At 41.7% G+C, this 15,542-nt stretch overlaps 2 protein-coding genes across 5 annotated transcripts in view; one reads left to right on the top strand and one right to left on the bottom strand.

Annotated features, from left to right (window-relative positions):
- Positions 1–6,294, bottom strand: part of usp32 (ubiquitin specific peptidase 32) — a 62,250-nt gene extending 55,956 nt beyond the window's left edge. For all 4 annotated transcript variants that reach the window (XM_038693745.1, XM_038693748.1, XM_038693746.1 and 1 more), the window contains exon 1: positions 6,095–6,294. In XM_038693745.1, the coding sequence (XP_038549673.1) occupies positions 6,095–6,152 (58 nt within the window). In that variant the 5' untranslated portion in view covers positions 6,153–6,294. The remainder of the gene's footprint in view (positions 1–6,094) is intronic.
- A 627-nt stretch (positions 6,295–6,921) lies between these two features.
- si:ch1073-145m9.1 lies at positions 6,922–15,430 on the top strand. Its single transcript, XM_038693751.1, has 6 exons — positions 6,922–7,210; positions 7,536–7,631; positions 8,641–8,753; positions 13,041–13,164; positions 13,254–13,426; positions 14,016–15,430. The coding sequence occupies exons 1-6, from the start codon at positions 7,171–7,173 to the stop codon at positions 14,079–14,081; spliced, it is 612 nt and encodes a 203-aa protein (XP_038549679.1). The 5' UTR covers positions 6,922–7,170; the 3' UTR covers positions 14,082–15,430.
- The last annotated feature ends 112 nt before the right edge of the window (positions 15,431–15,542 follow it).

The raw sequence follows: 15,542 nt of genomic DNA, 5'->3' as shown, positions 1-15,542 counted from the left end.
AATGATGCAGTTTTATAAGAGGAAGAAAATATTTCTGGCTGATAAATTTTCTCAGTTTACCTGCCATTGGCAGATAAGCCAAAAAAGTTGGACCCTGCCTGTGGGCATGAGACCAAACATTCAGCATGAGGCTGCTGTTGATTGAGATCGGAAAAAGGAAAACAACATAAAACACACACGCTTACCATTAATTACTTGTTTGATGAAATAAAAGGGGTTGATTGTTCTTATGTAGTTTGTATGATGCTTTGGCATTATTGTTGTTACCCATTCATGCCAATAAAGCTAATTTGAATTGAATTTGAATTGAAAAACAATAATATAGTTTTATTTTCAGAGCCAATTATGAATTGATTATACAAATCCTCTTAATGACACTACAATCCCCTCTGTTTAGTACAGAGTTTGTTTTCTGCTGCAGGCTGTAAAGTCCAGTGACCATAACATCTGGGAACAATAAATTAATCTAACAACAATAACACCTGGTTGCAGTCGAGCCTTTTAGAAGGAAGTTAAATTTCTGAAATTCCCAAGCAGTCATACCATGAGTCATAATTTTACAGGACAGTGTGGCTGTGCTGTAGCTCACCTGTGTGTAACTAAACTTTCCACGTAATGGGCCTTGTTCACAGAAGACATTTCGACATGTCACAGTAGGAAAAGCACAGGTGTAACTAATAACAAGGTTGATGGCTGAATTCCATTTAGCTGCTTCCGTTTCAGGCGCCTGGTATTGTGCGTGCTGGCTCACTGTCACACTGTCAAGGCTTAGTGGGGCACTCCAGAGAGAACAGAGCAATCATTAATGTTATTAGTAACTCTGGTGTTTTTCCTATTATGACAAGTCAAAGTATCTGCAGTGGCCCTTTGAACTTACATGACTGAATAAATAAGCAAGTCACTTTACTCCACAGCCACGTGCAATGTCTGCAAGCCGACATAAAGGCTACTTACAACATGACCAGTATGATAAAAGAAAACAGAATATAGCGAGTTTGCACAGATGACTGACAGCACTGAATTTATTTTCCCTTTGAAAAAAAAACAGCTCATTTTTGTGGAACCACAGTGCGACCTAACACTACCATCATGATGCTGCAAACCTGAAGCTGTCACACTGGAGATTTACTTTATTATTTTGGTTTAAAAACAACATGAAAAAGTGATGGAGGAAAATGTTCAAGCGACTTAACAAATATAGTTGCAAATAGGGATGCAGCGATTACTGGATTTCACTGGATAAAACTATGGCATAGGGACCAAACTGTGAAGTACTCTGACCAGGGCGTTATTTAAGAGGTGACAGATCACCTGTTCAGAAATGCAGTTAATAGGTTGCTGCATTAAATTTGATGCCATGGCCGTCTGTTACTGTGTCAAGCGACATGCACCGCATCGCAAGCCGCTGCCAAAGTAGTTGAACTTTTGCGCTGTACCCAGCTTCCAGCGCAGCGCAACACGCTTCTTTTCTGAAAGGGCCTTCATGGAAGACAGAACGTAGTCCTCTCAAGACCTTCAGTCACTGAACATTTAACGTTAAATCCTGCCGCCTCCTCCTGTCTGTGTTGAGAAAATGTTGCTAAGTGTAAAACACTAACATAACATCAGGAGCTTATAAACATCCAGGACTACCAATTACCTGCATTTCAGTTATTAATAACACTGTTTATTCCCCTCCTTAATAACAGTTTCCCCTGGGTATAAATAAAGTTAATATTCATTAATGAAATATAATTATTAATGTAATAAAATATTAAAAATTACTAGTTTATTCCTGAGACTTTAATCTACCAACAAAATCTATAATCGTATAAACTGTGTGAAATGGGCAAATATTAGCCAAGCATTGGACTCCTTCCTGTCACAGCAGGATATTTAATAAGATTATAATATCATAATATAGTATTGTATAATACTTACACAATAGTTTAGTTGAGGTGTAGCCACACTAAATTGTTGCCTCAGTATTCCTAATTTTACACGAGGCTACATCTTTCTGTTTAGTGCACTGCATTGTTGTGCTGAGACAAAAGGAGAATAGACTAAACACACACCCTTGTTGTGCACCTTTGCTAATACTCAAAGCTTAACTGTGTTATTGATTTATACCTGTTGCAGGAAGACTGAGACCAAAATGATTGAGTAACTCTCAGGCTGTTTAACAGCTGTCAAACTGATGATTAATTGTTAAACTGATAAAATGTTAGTCATTTATCAAAGAAAAATAAACATCCCAGTCATCTGAAAAAGGCACATGCTTATTTTATAATGCTACTGACTTGCACAAGGTTTCTATCAGTGTAATCAGTGAAGTGTTACACTGCATCCTAGACAGTCCTGCTATCTACAGCCAACCTGAAAACATACTTTTGTGGTGCAGCAATTTACCATGCAAATTGCAACAATATTAACAACAGCCTGCATGTGTTTCCTCAGCAAACACCATACTGGAAGCCTTTGTAGCAGCAGGACAAAAATCTACATCCACAAACCAGGGAGCACAGGGTAAGAATGCAAAGCTGCGGTCTATCACCTAGACTGATAAGGCCGGCTGACGTCAACCAGAAATGCAAGACTATGCACTTCTCAGGTGACCGTTAGGCAGTGTGTCAGAGTAATTAGAGTGATGACCATGGTTGTTGCATTACTAAACTATATGGTGGGCAACCACAAAGGTTCAAATGGCCTGTGAAGGTGTTCCAGGGACTCTCTAGGAAAATGTACGAAGCAGAACCTGATTCTTATGAACACATAGGACAACCCGTTTCAAAAACATGTATATATCCTCCCCAGCCCTGGCCCGTGTCTCGCAACGAAAAAGGTCAACATAGTCAGGCTATGTTTGAGTTATCCAACATCACAAAAGACACAGGCTATCAAGAGGGATTTCTACGAGCACGCATTATATGACGGGGAGTAACCCTACCAGGTATTACAACATAATCCAATGCAATACAGCTGCTCCACAATCCATGGCTTTATAATTACCAGAGAGGTGAGTCAACACCTCTGGCAAGGACAGACAGGCATTCTGTTAATTGAACATTATCAGGCATTATCTGTTACAGGGATATATAGTCACCTGCTAGGTATGGAAGTATTCTTTCTCTACTGTAAATGACCGTTTTAAAAAGGACAACAATTTAAACATTAACCTTGATGTTACTCAACAAGGAACCTGAATTATTTCACAATACCACCGAGGTTATATACGCCTCATATTCGTTCCCGTTTTTGTAACATTTGAGCGCACAATGAACATAATCACCTGCCCAGGGCTATGAAATGAAAAATGTCTAGCATTTCAAGACTTTGCCATTCAGTCAGGAACAAACACTGCACCAGAACTGATCCAAAATCCAAAACTGGACTTATGTAAATTGCTGAATTTATTCAACACGTTTGAAATAGCTCACACTCTAACTCTACACACCCGTTGCCCTTGCAGGGCAACCCAGCTGATTCAATATTTGGACTTGCGTTGACTTTTCTTTTTAAGTTAAGTACGCAGTCTTGTGCATTTGATTTCTTTTCAAATAAATGTTATCACACATACTAATTTTGCATACCAATGATCTTTGAGAAAAAGGAAGAGGACTTTCACCTCTGTAAACGTGGATGCCTAATTCTCCATGTATTGGATGTAGTGGACTGCTGTTTCCAAATCCTATTTTGGCTGGTTACAACATAGGTCTGTTAAATCTCTAATTGGTAACTTTACTCTTAGATTTTCTTGTAATTCCTTGTATGCTGATTGATACAGGTTGATTAAACCCATAGGCCCAAATGTATTTAGGACCAGTGCAGCAGTATGGTGACCTCAACATACCTGACATTCCAAGCGGCCACACTGATCATGTTCTCTATGACTTCAGATTGTGAACAATTTCTCATCTCTTATCCATTTAAAATCTTTAATTGAATTCATCACACTTACAGTGCACAAACACGTGCAGCACTGACCCAACTCTTCTATTTAAGAATATGCTCCGTCTAACAGTGTATGCAGACCAAATACCTGACTATCAGACACTTGGGTAACCTATTTTTGTGTCTATAGTGGACACAATTATCTCAGCCATAGCATACTAGTCATGAACGTGATAATGGTAGTAATAACACAGGGCTGCGGTTAGAAACTGTAGCCTAAACAAAGTGAACAGAAAGTGCACAATCAACGCTACAAAATAAGGCAAGAAGGAAGAGTAAATGATCCTGGGTTTACTGCCATATCAAAGCCTGACATTTCCAACAGGATGCTCCCTGACCATTATCCTACTGGTGTCCTACTAAAGGGACCTTCCATGAAAAACGAACCCATAATTGCTGCAGTTGAGCCTGCTGTGGGAATTAGGAAGGCTGCCATGTGACTGGTCAGATAAGGCTCAGTGGCTGGATAATTCCAGTGCCTGTGTGTGTGTGTGTGTGTGTGTGTGTGTGTGTGTGTGTGTGGTCACATGATCATCAGAGTGCAAATGTCAGTCAGCTTGAGGAATGTCTAAACCATCACACAAGGAGCTGATATTGAAAATATGCTATTTAAGCAACAGAAGCATAGGTCAAGGGCTGTTTAAACATGGGCAAACAGTAGCCAAGAGTCCTGCCTGAGAATAACACAGTTCAATAAAATATCCTAATCATTTACATATATATGAATGCAAAGGACAGTTCCATCTAATTTCCCTACGACACTGTCCTGGATGAAGGTGTCAGGGCCTGGAGTCCAGGCTGACAAAGATCAGCTGTTGCAAACCCTGGGAGTAAATTGCAACAATAATATGGCCATTAGGGATAACATATCCTGTGTGCTTACTGATAAATGCTCACCCGCATCTTACACAAGTGACCAACGCTCACTATCCATCCTCGTGCTTTGCTTGTTCTATGTAGTGCTCCTGCATATAACCTGATCTGACAGCAAAATGCTGTTATAAAAAGCACATATGATTCCATATGAGGTGAAACACATCAACTGAAGTTGCAGTATATTGGAGATCCTGCTTGATGTTGATCAGAGAGCAACCAATTTCTCCCCCCGATTGAAAAAATGCCTACAAGCTCATTCCTAAGAGGCTAAATGTAGCGACAGCAACGTGAAGCACAAGTTTGTTGTTCCACCAAATGTCCTGACCACAGTTTGTGTACAGTTTCGCAGAAGTAACCTTACAGTCTCTTAAAACAAACACTGTCGATTAACGTTGGCCCATGTCCCATGGCTGGGCTTGAAATCAGCCAGACAGAGGCTAAAAACAAACAGTCTGGAGATATTTGCCTCTGGGAACTTAGCTGTGGCGACCCAGCTAACTAATTGTCTAGCTAGTAGACAAGTAAGCTAATAGCAGCACAGTAACATTAACGTTACCCAACGATAGCTAGCTATGTCGATAAGAGCTAGCGTTAAGCTACGTGGAAAACTGTAGAATCGTAAAAAGTTAGCACACATTCAAGTCGGTCTGCACAACTGTTTTGGCAATTACTGTCAAGCCAGCCCATCCCTCCTCGTTAGCCAACATTAGCTCCACAAGCAACGCTTTCGTAGCTATGGAGAGAACGTCACGCCAAATACCGTTCAAGAATCTGTCAATTTTACGTGACCTTGCTTGTAAGCGAAGGCGCACGCCTCATAAATTACCAGTCAGTACCATTTCCACACTGCTAAAAAGAATTAGTGAATTCAGGATGAACAGAATCAATACAACGACGTTTAGCTACAAATTACTTAAGATTGGGTTACTGGGAAACCCTTCCTACTGCCGCCCTACGTAACGTTAACGTTAGTAGTTATAGGGGAAGGCGACTGCGGAAAATACAGGCTTAGCTATTGTTAAACTTAACGTATAATTGTTACAATCCGTGCGGTTTTCCTACATTTTACAATGCCGAATTAAATAATGGATCCTTCTGGTTCCTTAGAGGCCGTGTGTTATTTTTTTGACTGCAGTCTACTTTATTAAATAACCAAAGCCACTTAAACCCTTAGGTTTCAAAGGGTGGTCAGGACGTCCTCCTGTTGTGTACCGGACTAGCCTAAAAGCTGACAGATAGCTAAGCTAGCGCAATTGAGGATGATTTAGCCCGTTGCTTTTCGGCTTACCTCTCTTGACAGCCTCGTCATACGACAGGAATCCTATCCTCGACTCTTTGGCCCCCATGCTCCCCTCATTTCATTGCGATGTGAGGAAAAACGTTATAAACTGAGTTGACCAGAAGTATTCTTCGCCTTATCCGTTTATTGTGAAATGGGTTCCTGGTGGTGTGTGTATGTGGTGAACGGGTGAATGTTTTCAGTGACGCCTCCATTCTGTCACATGATCTGACTCTACAGGTCAGTTGATCAGCTCAGCTCCTCCAAGCGACGCGACAGACCGACGTTTCATTTTGACCTCAATAAATTCATAGCGTTTTCTATTTCCAGCTGTTCTTGGAAATTAAAATTAAGACATTCCAATTTCCAATTATTCAACCATTATGCGCAATCTTACCAAGCTGTCAATGTGTGAGCACGTGAGAGTGTCGGCTGTAAAGAAAAGCAAGTAGCACCACCTTGCGGCTACTCTGCTACATAACGCTACCTTACAGACACCACAGCGATCTTCGGAGGTTTCAAATATTTTTTTTCTTTTATGTCTTTAGTTGCAGTCTAATTGACGGCGTGCACGTTGCCCAACACAACACACAAGGATGACTTTAATACATTTTATGTGTACACAATTTATTCGCTATCTCCTGTATTTTCTTCAGTTAAAATGTACCACGAGGACAATAACTGCCAAAGCCGATTCCCTAAATCTTACAAATATATGGGTATTTAATGAAGTGTTTGTTTAAATGTTTTTTAAATGCCCCCTCTTCTTAAGCAGGGTGTTGTTAAATTTCCGGATTTTAAAACGGAGTTCAGCGTGACGCTTGGTCAGCTTCCTACGTCACCCAAGCTGGTTAGTGGGAAGTCAACATGACAGCAGCAACTGCACACCATATTTGAGCTACAATCGCTCACTTTTCCAGCTCGTGGACATTATATGGGGATAAAAGCATGGATATGTCAATAGAGTTTTAAGACAAAATGTAAGTTTTGTGAAAGTGTGATTCTTTTAACAGCTTTGAAACGTCGGCAGGTTGCATCATCTTCTCATTATGCGGCTCCTCTGGATCCTTCATAACTGAGGCAGGATGGGACTCGAAGTTCTGTTATACTGGCCGAACATTACTGGTGAGAAAGACTTTGAATTTTAAGGAACTGTATGTGTGTATTTGTGATAAATGTGCAGGAGCGTGTGACATGGCACAGCGAACCCATAGTGCTAGAATACTACAGTGGGCTATCGGTTAGATAGTAAATTCGACTGTCACAAAACTATGATTTTAGGCAGTCCATTGACCCTGAAATGTGTCACTGTGATGATAAAAAAAAACCCTACTAATTTAATCTGAACTGACCTAACTGGATGAGGGTAACGTTAGGATTAAGTGCCATGTCTGTTACTGAGTTCCATCACTTGGCTTGAATGAGTTATGTATGTATTCGTCTCTTTCAGGGTACTTTAGGATTGGCCTTGTGCTCGCTGCCTGGGCTGCCTGTGATACACCAGCAGTCTTTGTCTCTCTTTACTCAGTCTCCATAGCACTTGATGGTAAGGGATCTGTTAACCTTGGTTGACCTGTGGGACAGGCTTTGAACTTGGATGCTTATCTATGCTGATAGTTTTTAAATTAGGCAGAGTGTAGTTCATATTGTGCACAAACTTTCATACTGGTTTATTTTGGCATCAATAGCCTGTAACAGGTTTTGGCATACAACCAATGTCATATTGAACATGTCTACAGTACAAGAAACCTTTTTCACAGAAGGAGATCCACAGGTGGAACTAGTAGCATTAATAATGCCTACCTCTCACTTGCACTGGGACACTCACCATTATTAATGCTATTAATTACACATGTGCTTAAATGCTATGATGACTCAGAAATGGGCTACAGACCTTTTTCACTTTAGATATTTTGACATGAGTGAAAGGACAGGTCTAAATAATATTATGGCTGAATTCCATTCAGCTCCATCAGTTTCAGGCTCAAGTGCCATGGTTCACACTTGAATAGAAGAGAGCCATCTTAATGTTACATTTAGTAACACCTGTGTTTTTCTTACTGTAACAAGTCAAAATGCATGTGGTGAAAAAGGCCTAGTATGCAGCATGCAGAAAAGGTTCTTGCACCAATTTCAGAATGGAATTTTTTTTAAAGACACAGCTGTAGACTATTGATGTAGTATTGGGGGCTTTTTCACAGCTGTAACTAATAACAGTAATCACGGCTGCATTCCATTTAGGTTTACCAGTTCTGGAGCTCTGATTTGAACCAGCTGTAAATGTTATTAATCAGCCTGTGTTTATCCGCTATAACAAGTGAAAACGGTCTATAGGTTACTAACTAATCACAATGCATATAATATAGAGACTTCATCAAATGGTCTAGGTGATTTACAAATGAAATGTATAAATTAATAATTGCTGATAATGATACTGCATGGATGCATAGTTGGAATACAGAAAGATAGGTATAGCATGTAGGTACAGTTGCATCCAGTTTCAAAACCCAAAGATGGTGCTCTGTCTCCAATATGTGATGGTAGTTTCTGTGCAGGAGTGGACGGCTGGCTGGCGAGGAGGCTGGACCAGAGCTCCAGGTTTGGGGCCTGGCTGGATGTAGTGGTGGACAACCTGGGAAGAGGCATGCTGTGGAGCCTGCTGTTTGAGGTCTGATGGCTGAGAGCATTTAACACGTGTGGATTTACCATATATATTTATCATATGTTTTTTTATGAGCCTCTTTTAGATTTAGAGTAGCTACACATGACATTATTGCATACAGTACCTTTGAGTGGTCACTGAGGATCAGCTGGTATAAACCTAGTGTTTGCCACGTTGTTATCACACCAGCACCAGCCGGTACTGTTTACAGCAGTCTGGATGGATTTGTGGATTTGTTGTGCTGTTCATGAAATATCATATGCCATTAGGATAGAACAACAGAAAAGATGGTTTTCTGATGCCAAACACAAAATGATAATTGAGTCACGACAAAACAATACATTTTCAAGACCCTACCTTATTATTTGACTTATTTGACTATAGACATTATTTCAACAAACCCCTTTATAGTTTAATGGACTATACACGTGTTTTGGTCTTTAAATACAAATCACTTTTACTTTTAATGCCTATAAGGACTTTGATAACGTAGACTATTTTCCAACTTAAATCATCATTTTTATATAGTGTTAATATTTATTTTAATGATGCTTATCTTCAAGACCCCTCACTACAGAATAATCATCTTGTCATCACATAATCCATCATAAACAAGTGTCGTCTGTCTCCCGGTTCTCCTCCCGTGTCGTCTGTCTCCCTGTTCTCCTCCCGTGTCGTCTGCCTCCCTGTTCTCCTCCTGTGTCTGTCTCCCTGTTCTCATCCCGTGTCGTCTGTCTCCCTGTTCTCCTCCCGTGTCGTCCGTCTCCCTGTTCTCCTCCCGTGTCGTCTGTCTCCCTGTTCTCCTCCCGTGTCGTCTGCCTCCCTGTTCTCCTCCTGTGTCCGTCTCCCTGTTCTCATCCCGTGTCGTCTGTCTCCCTGTTCTCCTCCCGTGTCGTCTGTCTCCCTGTTCTCCTCCCGTGTCGTCTGTCTCCCTGTTCTCCTCCCGTGTCGTCTGTCTCCCTGTTCTCCTCCCGTGTCGTCTGCCTCCCTGTTCTCCTCCTGTGTCTGTCTCCCTGTTCTCCTCCCGTGTCGTCTGCCTCCCTGTTCTCCTCCCGTGTCGTCTGTCTCCCTGTTCTCCTCCCGTGTCGTCTGTCTCCCTGTTCTCCTCCTGTGTCGTCTGTCTCCCTGTTCTCCTCCTGTGTCGTCTGTCTCCCTGTTCTCCTCCTGTGTCGTCTGCCTCCCTGTTCTCCTCCTGTGTCTGTCTCCCTGTTCTCCTCCTGTGTCGTCTGCCTCCCTGTTCTCCTCCTGTGTCGTCTGTCTCCCTGTTCTCCTCCTGTGTCGTCTGTCTCCCTGTTCTCCTCCTGTGTCGTCTGTCTCCCTGTTCTCCTCCTGTGTCGTCTGTCTCCCTGTTCTCCTCCTGTGTCGTCTGTCTCCCTGTTCTCCTCCTGTGTCGTCTGCCTCCCTGTTCTCCTCCTGTGTCGTCTGTCTCCCTGTTCTCCTCCTGTGTCGTCTGCCTCCCTGTTCTCCTCCTGTGTCTGTCTCCCTGTTCTCCTCCTGTGTCGTCTGTCTCCCTGTTCTCCTTCTGTGTCGTCTGCCTCCCTGTTCTCCTCCTGTGTCTGTCTCCCTGTTCTCCTCCTGTGTAATAGACTTTTGTATATTATATAAAGTCACTGAGGGACCAAACAACTGCGAGACATATAAATGGGATGGACATAATCTTTCAAAACTTTAAAATGCATTGGACTCGTTGTAGCAAACAAGAGCTGTTAACTGTTTGTGTACCAAATATATGGACTATGATGTGGACAGACAACAGTGGATGCTGAAGCTGATACAGAGGAGGATGCAGAGTTTAGCCCTCGGAGCTGGGGACCTCCTGACCGAGGCAGACCACCCCAACATTAACTGACTTGTGCCGCAAAGTGTCTCAAAGTGCCGTGGCCAGCCCCACCTCCCCGCCAATAGCAGACAGGGCTTCACATCATCCGTCGCTGCCATTGCCAGCAGTTGCTGGGATTTATGGCATCCCTGATTCCAGCGGTGCCTCTGGGCCAGCTGATGATGATGGGGTTTGATGAGAGTCACTCCATTTGTGCATGAGTGCTGTGCCAGATCCTCTCTCGTGTACTGGTCAACGCCAACAGTGGCCACAAACCCTCCTTTACACATTTCCTCCTGTAGTGTTAATCCTAACCACGCCGGAGCGTGGGCGCAGGAGGCTTATCTATGATTCTGATCGCCCCTCGCTGGCCCAAGAAAATGTGGTTTACGGAGATCATTGCACTGTTGGATTGGAGACCTTGGTGCCTCCTTGTGCACAGAAATTTACTGTCTCAGGCTCAGGGATAATTATGGCACCCGCGCCCAGAAATTTGGGATCTGTGGGCCTGGCCCCTAACAGGGAAAAAGTGATGGCCACAGGATTACCTGATCGTGAAATTGACACAATTCAGAGCGCCAAAGGCATCCACACAGGGGCTGTATAGGCTAAAGTGGCCTATATTTGAACCTTGGTGTGAGGGAAAGAGCTTTTCATCATTCCAGAACTCTGCAGTGGAAATTTTGTCATTCCTTCAGGAATTTCTGGAAAAAGGCATCTCTTTCTCTCCGATAAAGGTGTGTTTATCAGCTATCTCGACATGCCATGTGGGATTTCTGGGGAAATTCTCTAGTTCTCAGCCTCTGCTTTTATGAAGGGCATATTAAGGAACTGTGCTCAGCGAAGCATATAGGGGATAAACTGTATGCGCTTTCTGTCCATCCAATGTGCATGCAGTTTGAAACTGCAAAACTCTAATATCGCGTCCTAATCCTGCATACATCGCTAAAGTGCCCTTGGACATTAGTTTGTGAACTGACATGCTTTTCACCACGTTGCCATATACATTGACTGCACGCAGGAGATGCGGACAACGGAGCAGCTTTTTGTCTGCTTTGCCAACCCTATTAAAGAGAAAGAAATGTCCAAACAGTGTCTTTCTCACTGGTTTGTGGAGACAATTTCATGTGCTTATGCAGAATTGCATGCTCAGTCCACCAGGGGCATGGCTGCTTCTTGGGCTCTTTATGAGGGGTTTCAGTGGAGGATGTCTGGATGTGACAGCAGAGGATGTCACTCAGTCAGCAATCTCAGCAGGGAATTGATGTAACTGACATTACAGTTCCTGCTGTCCCAGGACCAGATCTTCTCAGTCTACCTGCAGGGATGTCTCGGGGCGTGATGCTAGATTCCCATATGTGTTGTACGGTACCGAGTGTACCAACCAAAGAGACCTGGAGGTTATGAATATAACCAATGTTCCCCGATGGAGAGAAACGAGGTTTCAGTAAATGTGGAACTGAAGCTGTGGTAGATTTCATGGTATGACTAGATTGTTTTTGTCCTTGCTTTATGAAGTTAATTTAGAACAATGTTTGGAACATTTATGAGTGTATTAAATAAAAGAATCTGATGTTAGAAGTTATTCTTGAAAGTCAGTTGAAGACTACTTATTCAGTGCCCATGGCTTTTAATGTGGAAACACAGACACACAGCCGCTGCAGCTGAAAGAACAAGGCTAACATGGTCACATGCCACAAGAATACATCTAAGCAACACATTAATTTAACGGAACAAGCAATTGTAGTCAGATCAGCCTGTGCCCTAATGATTGGCCAGTGATATTACAAGCATATTCATTTGCATTCACACAGTCTGTGATTTTCTGTCTTCCTGCATGTGGCAGCTGCAGCTCCGTCCTTTAGCCCGGATTATGTGTTTAACTCCTTTGTGTTTGTTTAATATTATAGTTTGCTTTTCGTTTGCTAAATATGCCACTCTGCTTCTAGTAGACCATGTTTGCGATTTGTCGCAACGTTGTGTGACTGCTTAGCCTGATCGCAGTTGTTAGTGAAGCCAGATAACATGTTGAACCTGCTTTATGGTACAGGCCCCCGGGGTTGAATTACTGCCGCAGGCACTAGGTGCCTTGAATCTGAAGATTATCTAGGCATTTAGCAAAAAAATCAGTTGTTGTTTAGTTTAACAATTATAAAGCCAAAAGTACTGATTAGTTCTGGAAGGAAGATTGTTGTGTAATATTAGTGTTTTGTCAACCTATTTTAGAATAATCTAATAGTTGCATAAAAAAACTTCAAAGATACCAATATTTTCTACCTATTTGGACTATTTCCTTTTAAAATGGTAAACTGCAAAATATACATGATTTGTATTAAAAGAAAAAAAACACTTGTATGGTCCTTCTGGATGGATTCACTCATGTTGTATTTGTGACTGAATGGTACTTGTATGTCTGATGGAACACTGTACAAATATTTCAAATGGTCTGATGTCCTACATGTTTTGTATTACAGTGGGGTTGGCTGGTCTCTGCATTGGAGTGGTGTGTGTTTGTGTGTAACCACAATGCCAGAGGTGACCACTGGAAGAACAGTTTCACCAGCAGCCCTCGATTCATACAAGCCGTCATGGCGAACGGTAAATAAGTTGATGTTGATGTACTGTGCAGCTCAAGATAAATCAGATTTCATGGGTTCATTTGAACTTTACATGTCTGGTGGTGTTAGGGTTTCGGACACCGCTTGGCACATGGGTGGTGAGCGGGCTGCACTGCCTCCCGCTGTGGTTGTATGGGTATCGGTGGGGGTTACTGTCCCACTGGCTGTGTCTGCCCCTCTGGATCCAGGCTCTGGGGACTCTGCTGCTGGCTGCCGGCCGCCTGCTGGCTCTATCAGTGGAGGTAGAAATAACCTGTGATAATTATAAACATCATGTTGAAGTCAGGCTGGGCAACAATAATGATAATTATCGCAATATAATTTTCCTCAATAACAAAATAACAAATGTTCGATACATCATCAATAAATGTGTGACTTAATTCATTTGAATCACGAACGAATTAGCACTTAATTTTTTTATTAAGATATTTATTTTGTTGAGGAAAAGGGACTGAAAAAAGATTTAATAATCATATTTTTGAAAAAAATGTTCTAGGTCAGATTTGTGAGGTGATCCACTGTTTGGCATCAAGTGTTTGTCACGTTCAGACCATAAAAAAAAAAGTTTAAAACCACAATTAACCATCTGGTTTCTTCAATTTTCACTCAGAAACAAAAATCATCCTTTAAACTTGAAAGAAATCATGATTTGACATTTATCGTGATAATTATCAATATCGAATGGTATGAAATGTTTTTATCGTGATAACATTTTTGGCCATATCGCCCAGGCCTGTGTGTGTTATATTGAAATAATTGCTGCTCTTATTTCACATTCAGTTTGTTCATGTCGAGCTGTCTCAGCCAAACATCCCATCCGTTTCTTTGCAGATATGGTGTATATGGACACACATTGAATACCTCACCTCTGACAAGCCGGAAGATCAAAAACACTGAAAGACACTCAGCAGAGTCACCGTATGCTGTCCTGTCCACCTTGGAATAATGCTGACATTAATCCACCACTTCTATAAGATTTCTTTCCAGATATAACCTACCATATCAGATTAAAATATGTGGCTGCTTTAGAGGCACAAGATAACTGTGTGACCATCTGACAACAAGTATAGTATTTTTGACCGGTTACTGTGTTGTAACAGACCTGCCTCACAGGTTTGTTGACATGTTAAAGGGAATATGAATATTCTTTTAGTGGCAGGGCCCAGGTACTGCCAGTACTTGTAACTGCCAGAGACTGCCAGTTAGAAGTGTCTGCACTCAACAACAGTTTCTTTGTGGTCGCTGTAGTTTCCTTTATGAAATGACACCAGCAACAAAAGGGAAAGTCTTATTGTAGGTGTAGATCACACCAATACTGAACTTAAAGTCTGTATCTCTAAGGGATTCAGTTAAACTATAGTGTACTGTACATCACCAAAGGTTACTCAAGTGTATATTTTACTGCACACGTCCTGCAGAACCTAAGAATGTACTGCTGAGTGTTTGAGAATGTTGAATGTCTTAGCTGAGGCAGTGCAGTATATTACTTTTGTACTATGGGAAACTCATAACTGCACTTTATTTCCACTTTTACTTCAGCAAAGGCTAACTCTGGGTGAGGGGAAAAAACTCCAACCCATTTCAAGCTCTATGGACAAAAATGCCAATAAATGCAAAGATAAAGCATTTTTACCAAAACCAGTCAGTGTATATCAGGAGTTTAGTCACTGGCAATCATATTGTATTAATGTTTTTTGCTTTTGTTTATGTTTTTTTTTATTCAGTTATTCACTGAAATAGGTTTATAGAATAATGTATTGTGTGTATATAAAGTATTCAATTTGTTCATAAAACCATATGCCTGTGAAATGTATACAAATGTTACACCCAGAGCTATCCTGCTTTCCACCTGCACTCTCCCAGTAATGAGCAGAACATGTGACTTTTCTTCACCTTCCTACACTATAGTTGATGGACCATGAAATAGTTTTTAATAGTTATGTTCATGTAAAATGACAGTTTTAGAGGTCAGACTGTGGACCTCTTTAGCATATTAACCTGCTGGACATTAGTCAGCAGAATGCCAAGTTACTCTACACTTACATGTATGTCGGTTTTGAGTGGTTATGTCTTTACTGTAATATTTTACAGAACATATTTTGGGGATTCATTTTATGAGCTTTTGATTCATCTCTGCATTGTGCTCTCTTCTGGTTCTGGGAAGCTACAGAGCACGTATGCAGGAGAGAGCCTGTGAATGCTTTGTTTCTCTACAATCCTTGCAATAAAATGCTGAATGACAGTTCCAGCAAGTGTGGTCTTGTTCTCCGCAATACAGTACAACACAGAGTTTGAGCTACCATATGGCGGAGTGGGGTGCGGGATTGTACTGTTGAAAGGGGAATGGGCGTTCCACAA

This window comes from Micropterus salmoides, unplaced genomic scaffold (genome assembly GCF_014851395.1).
Source record: "Micropterus salmoides isolate LMB-PRFRI ecotype aquatic unplaced genomic scaffold, ASM1485139v1 Ms_hic_scaffold_3, whole genome shotgun sequence".
Taxonomy (NCBI): Eukaryota; Metazoa; Chordata; class Actinopteri; order Centrarchiformes; family Centrarchidae; genus Micropterus; species Micropterus salmoides.
Note: the sequence above shows the minus strand (reverse complement) of the source record. Positions and strands in the feature narration are given on the sequence as shown.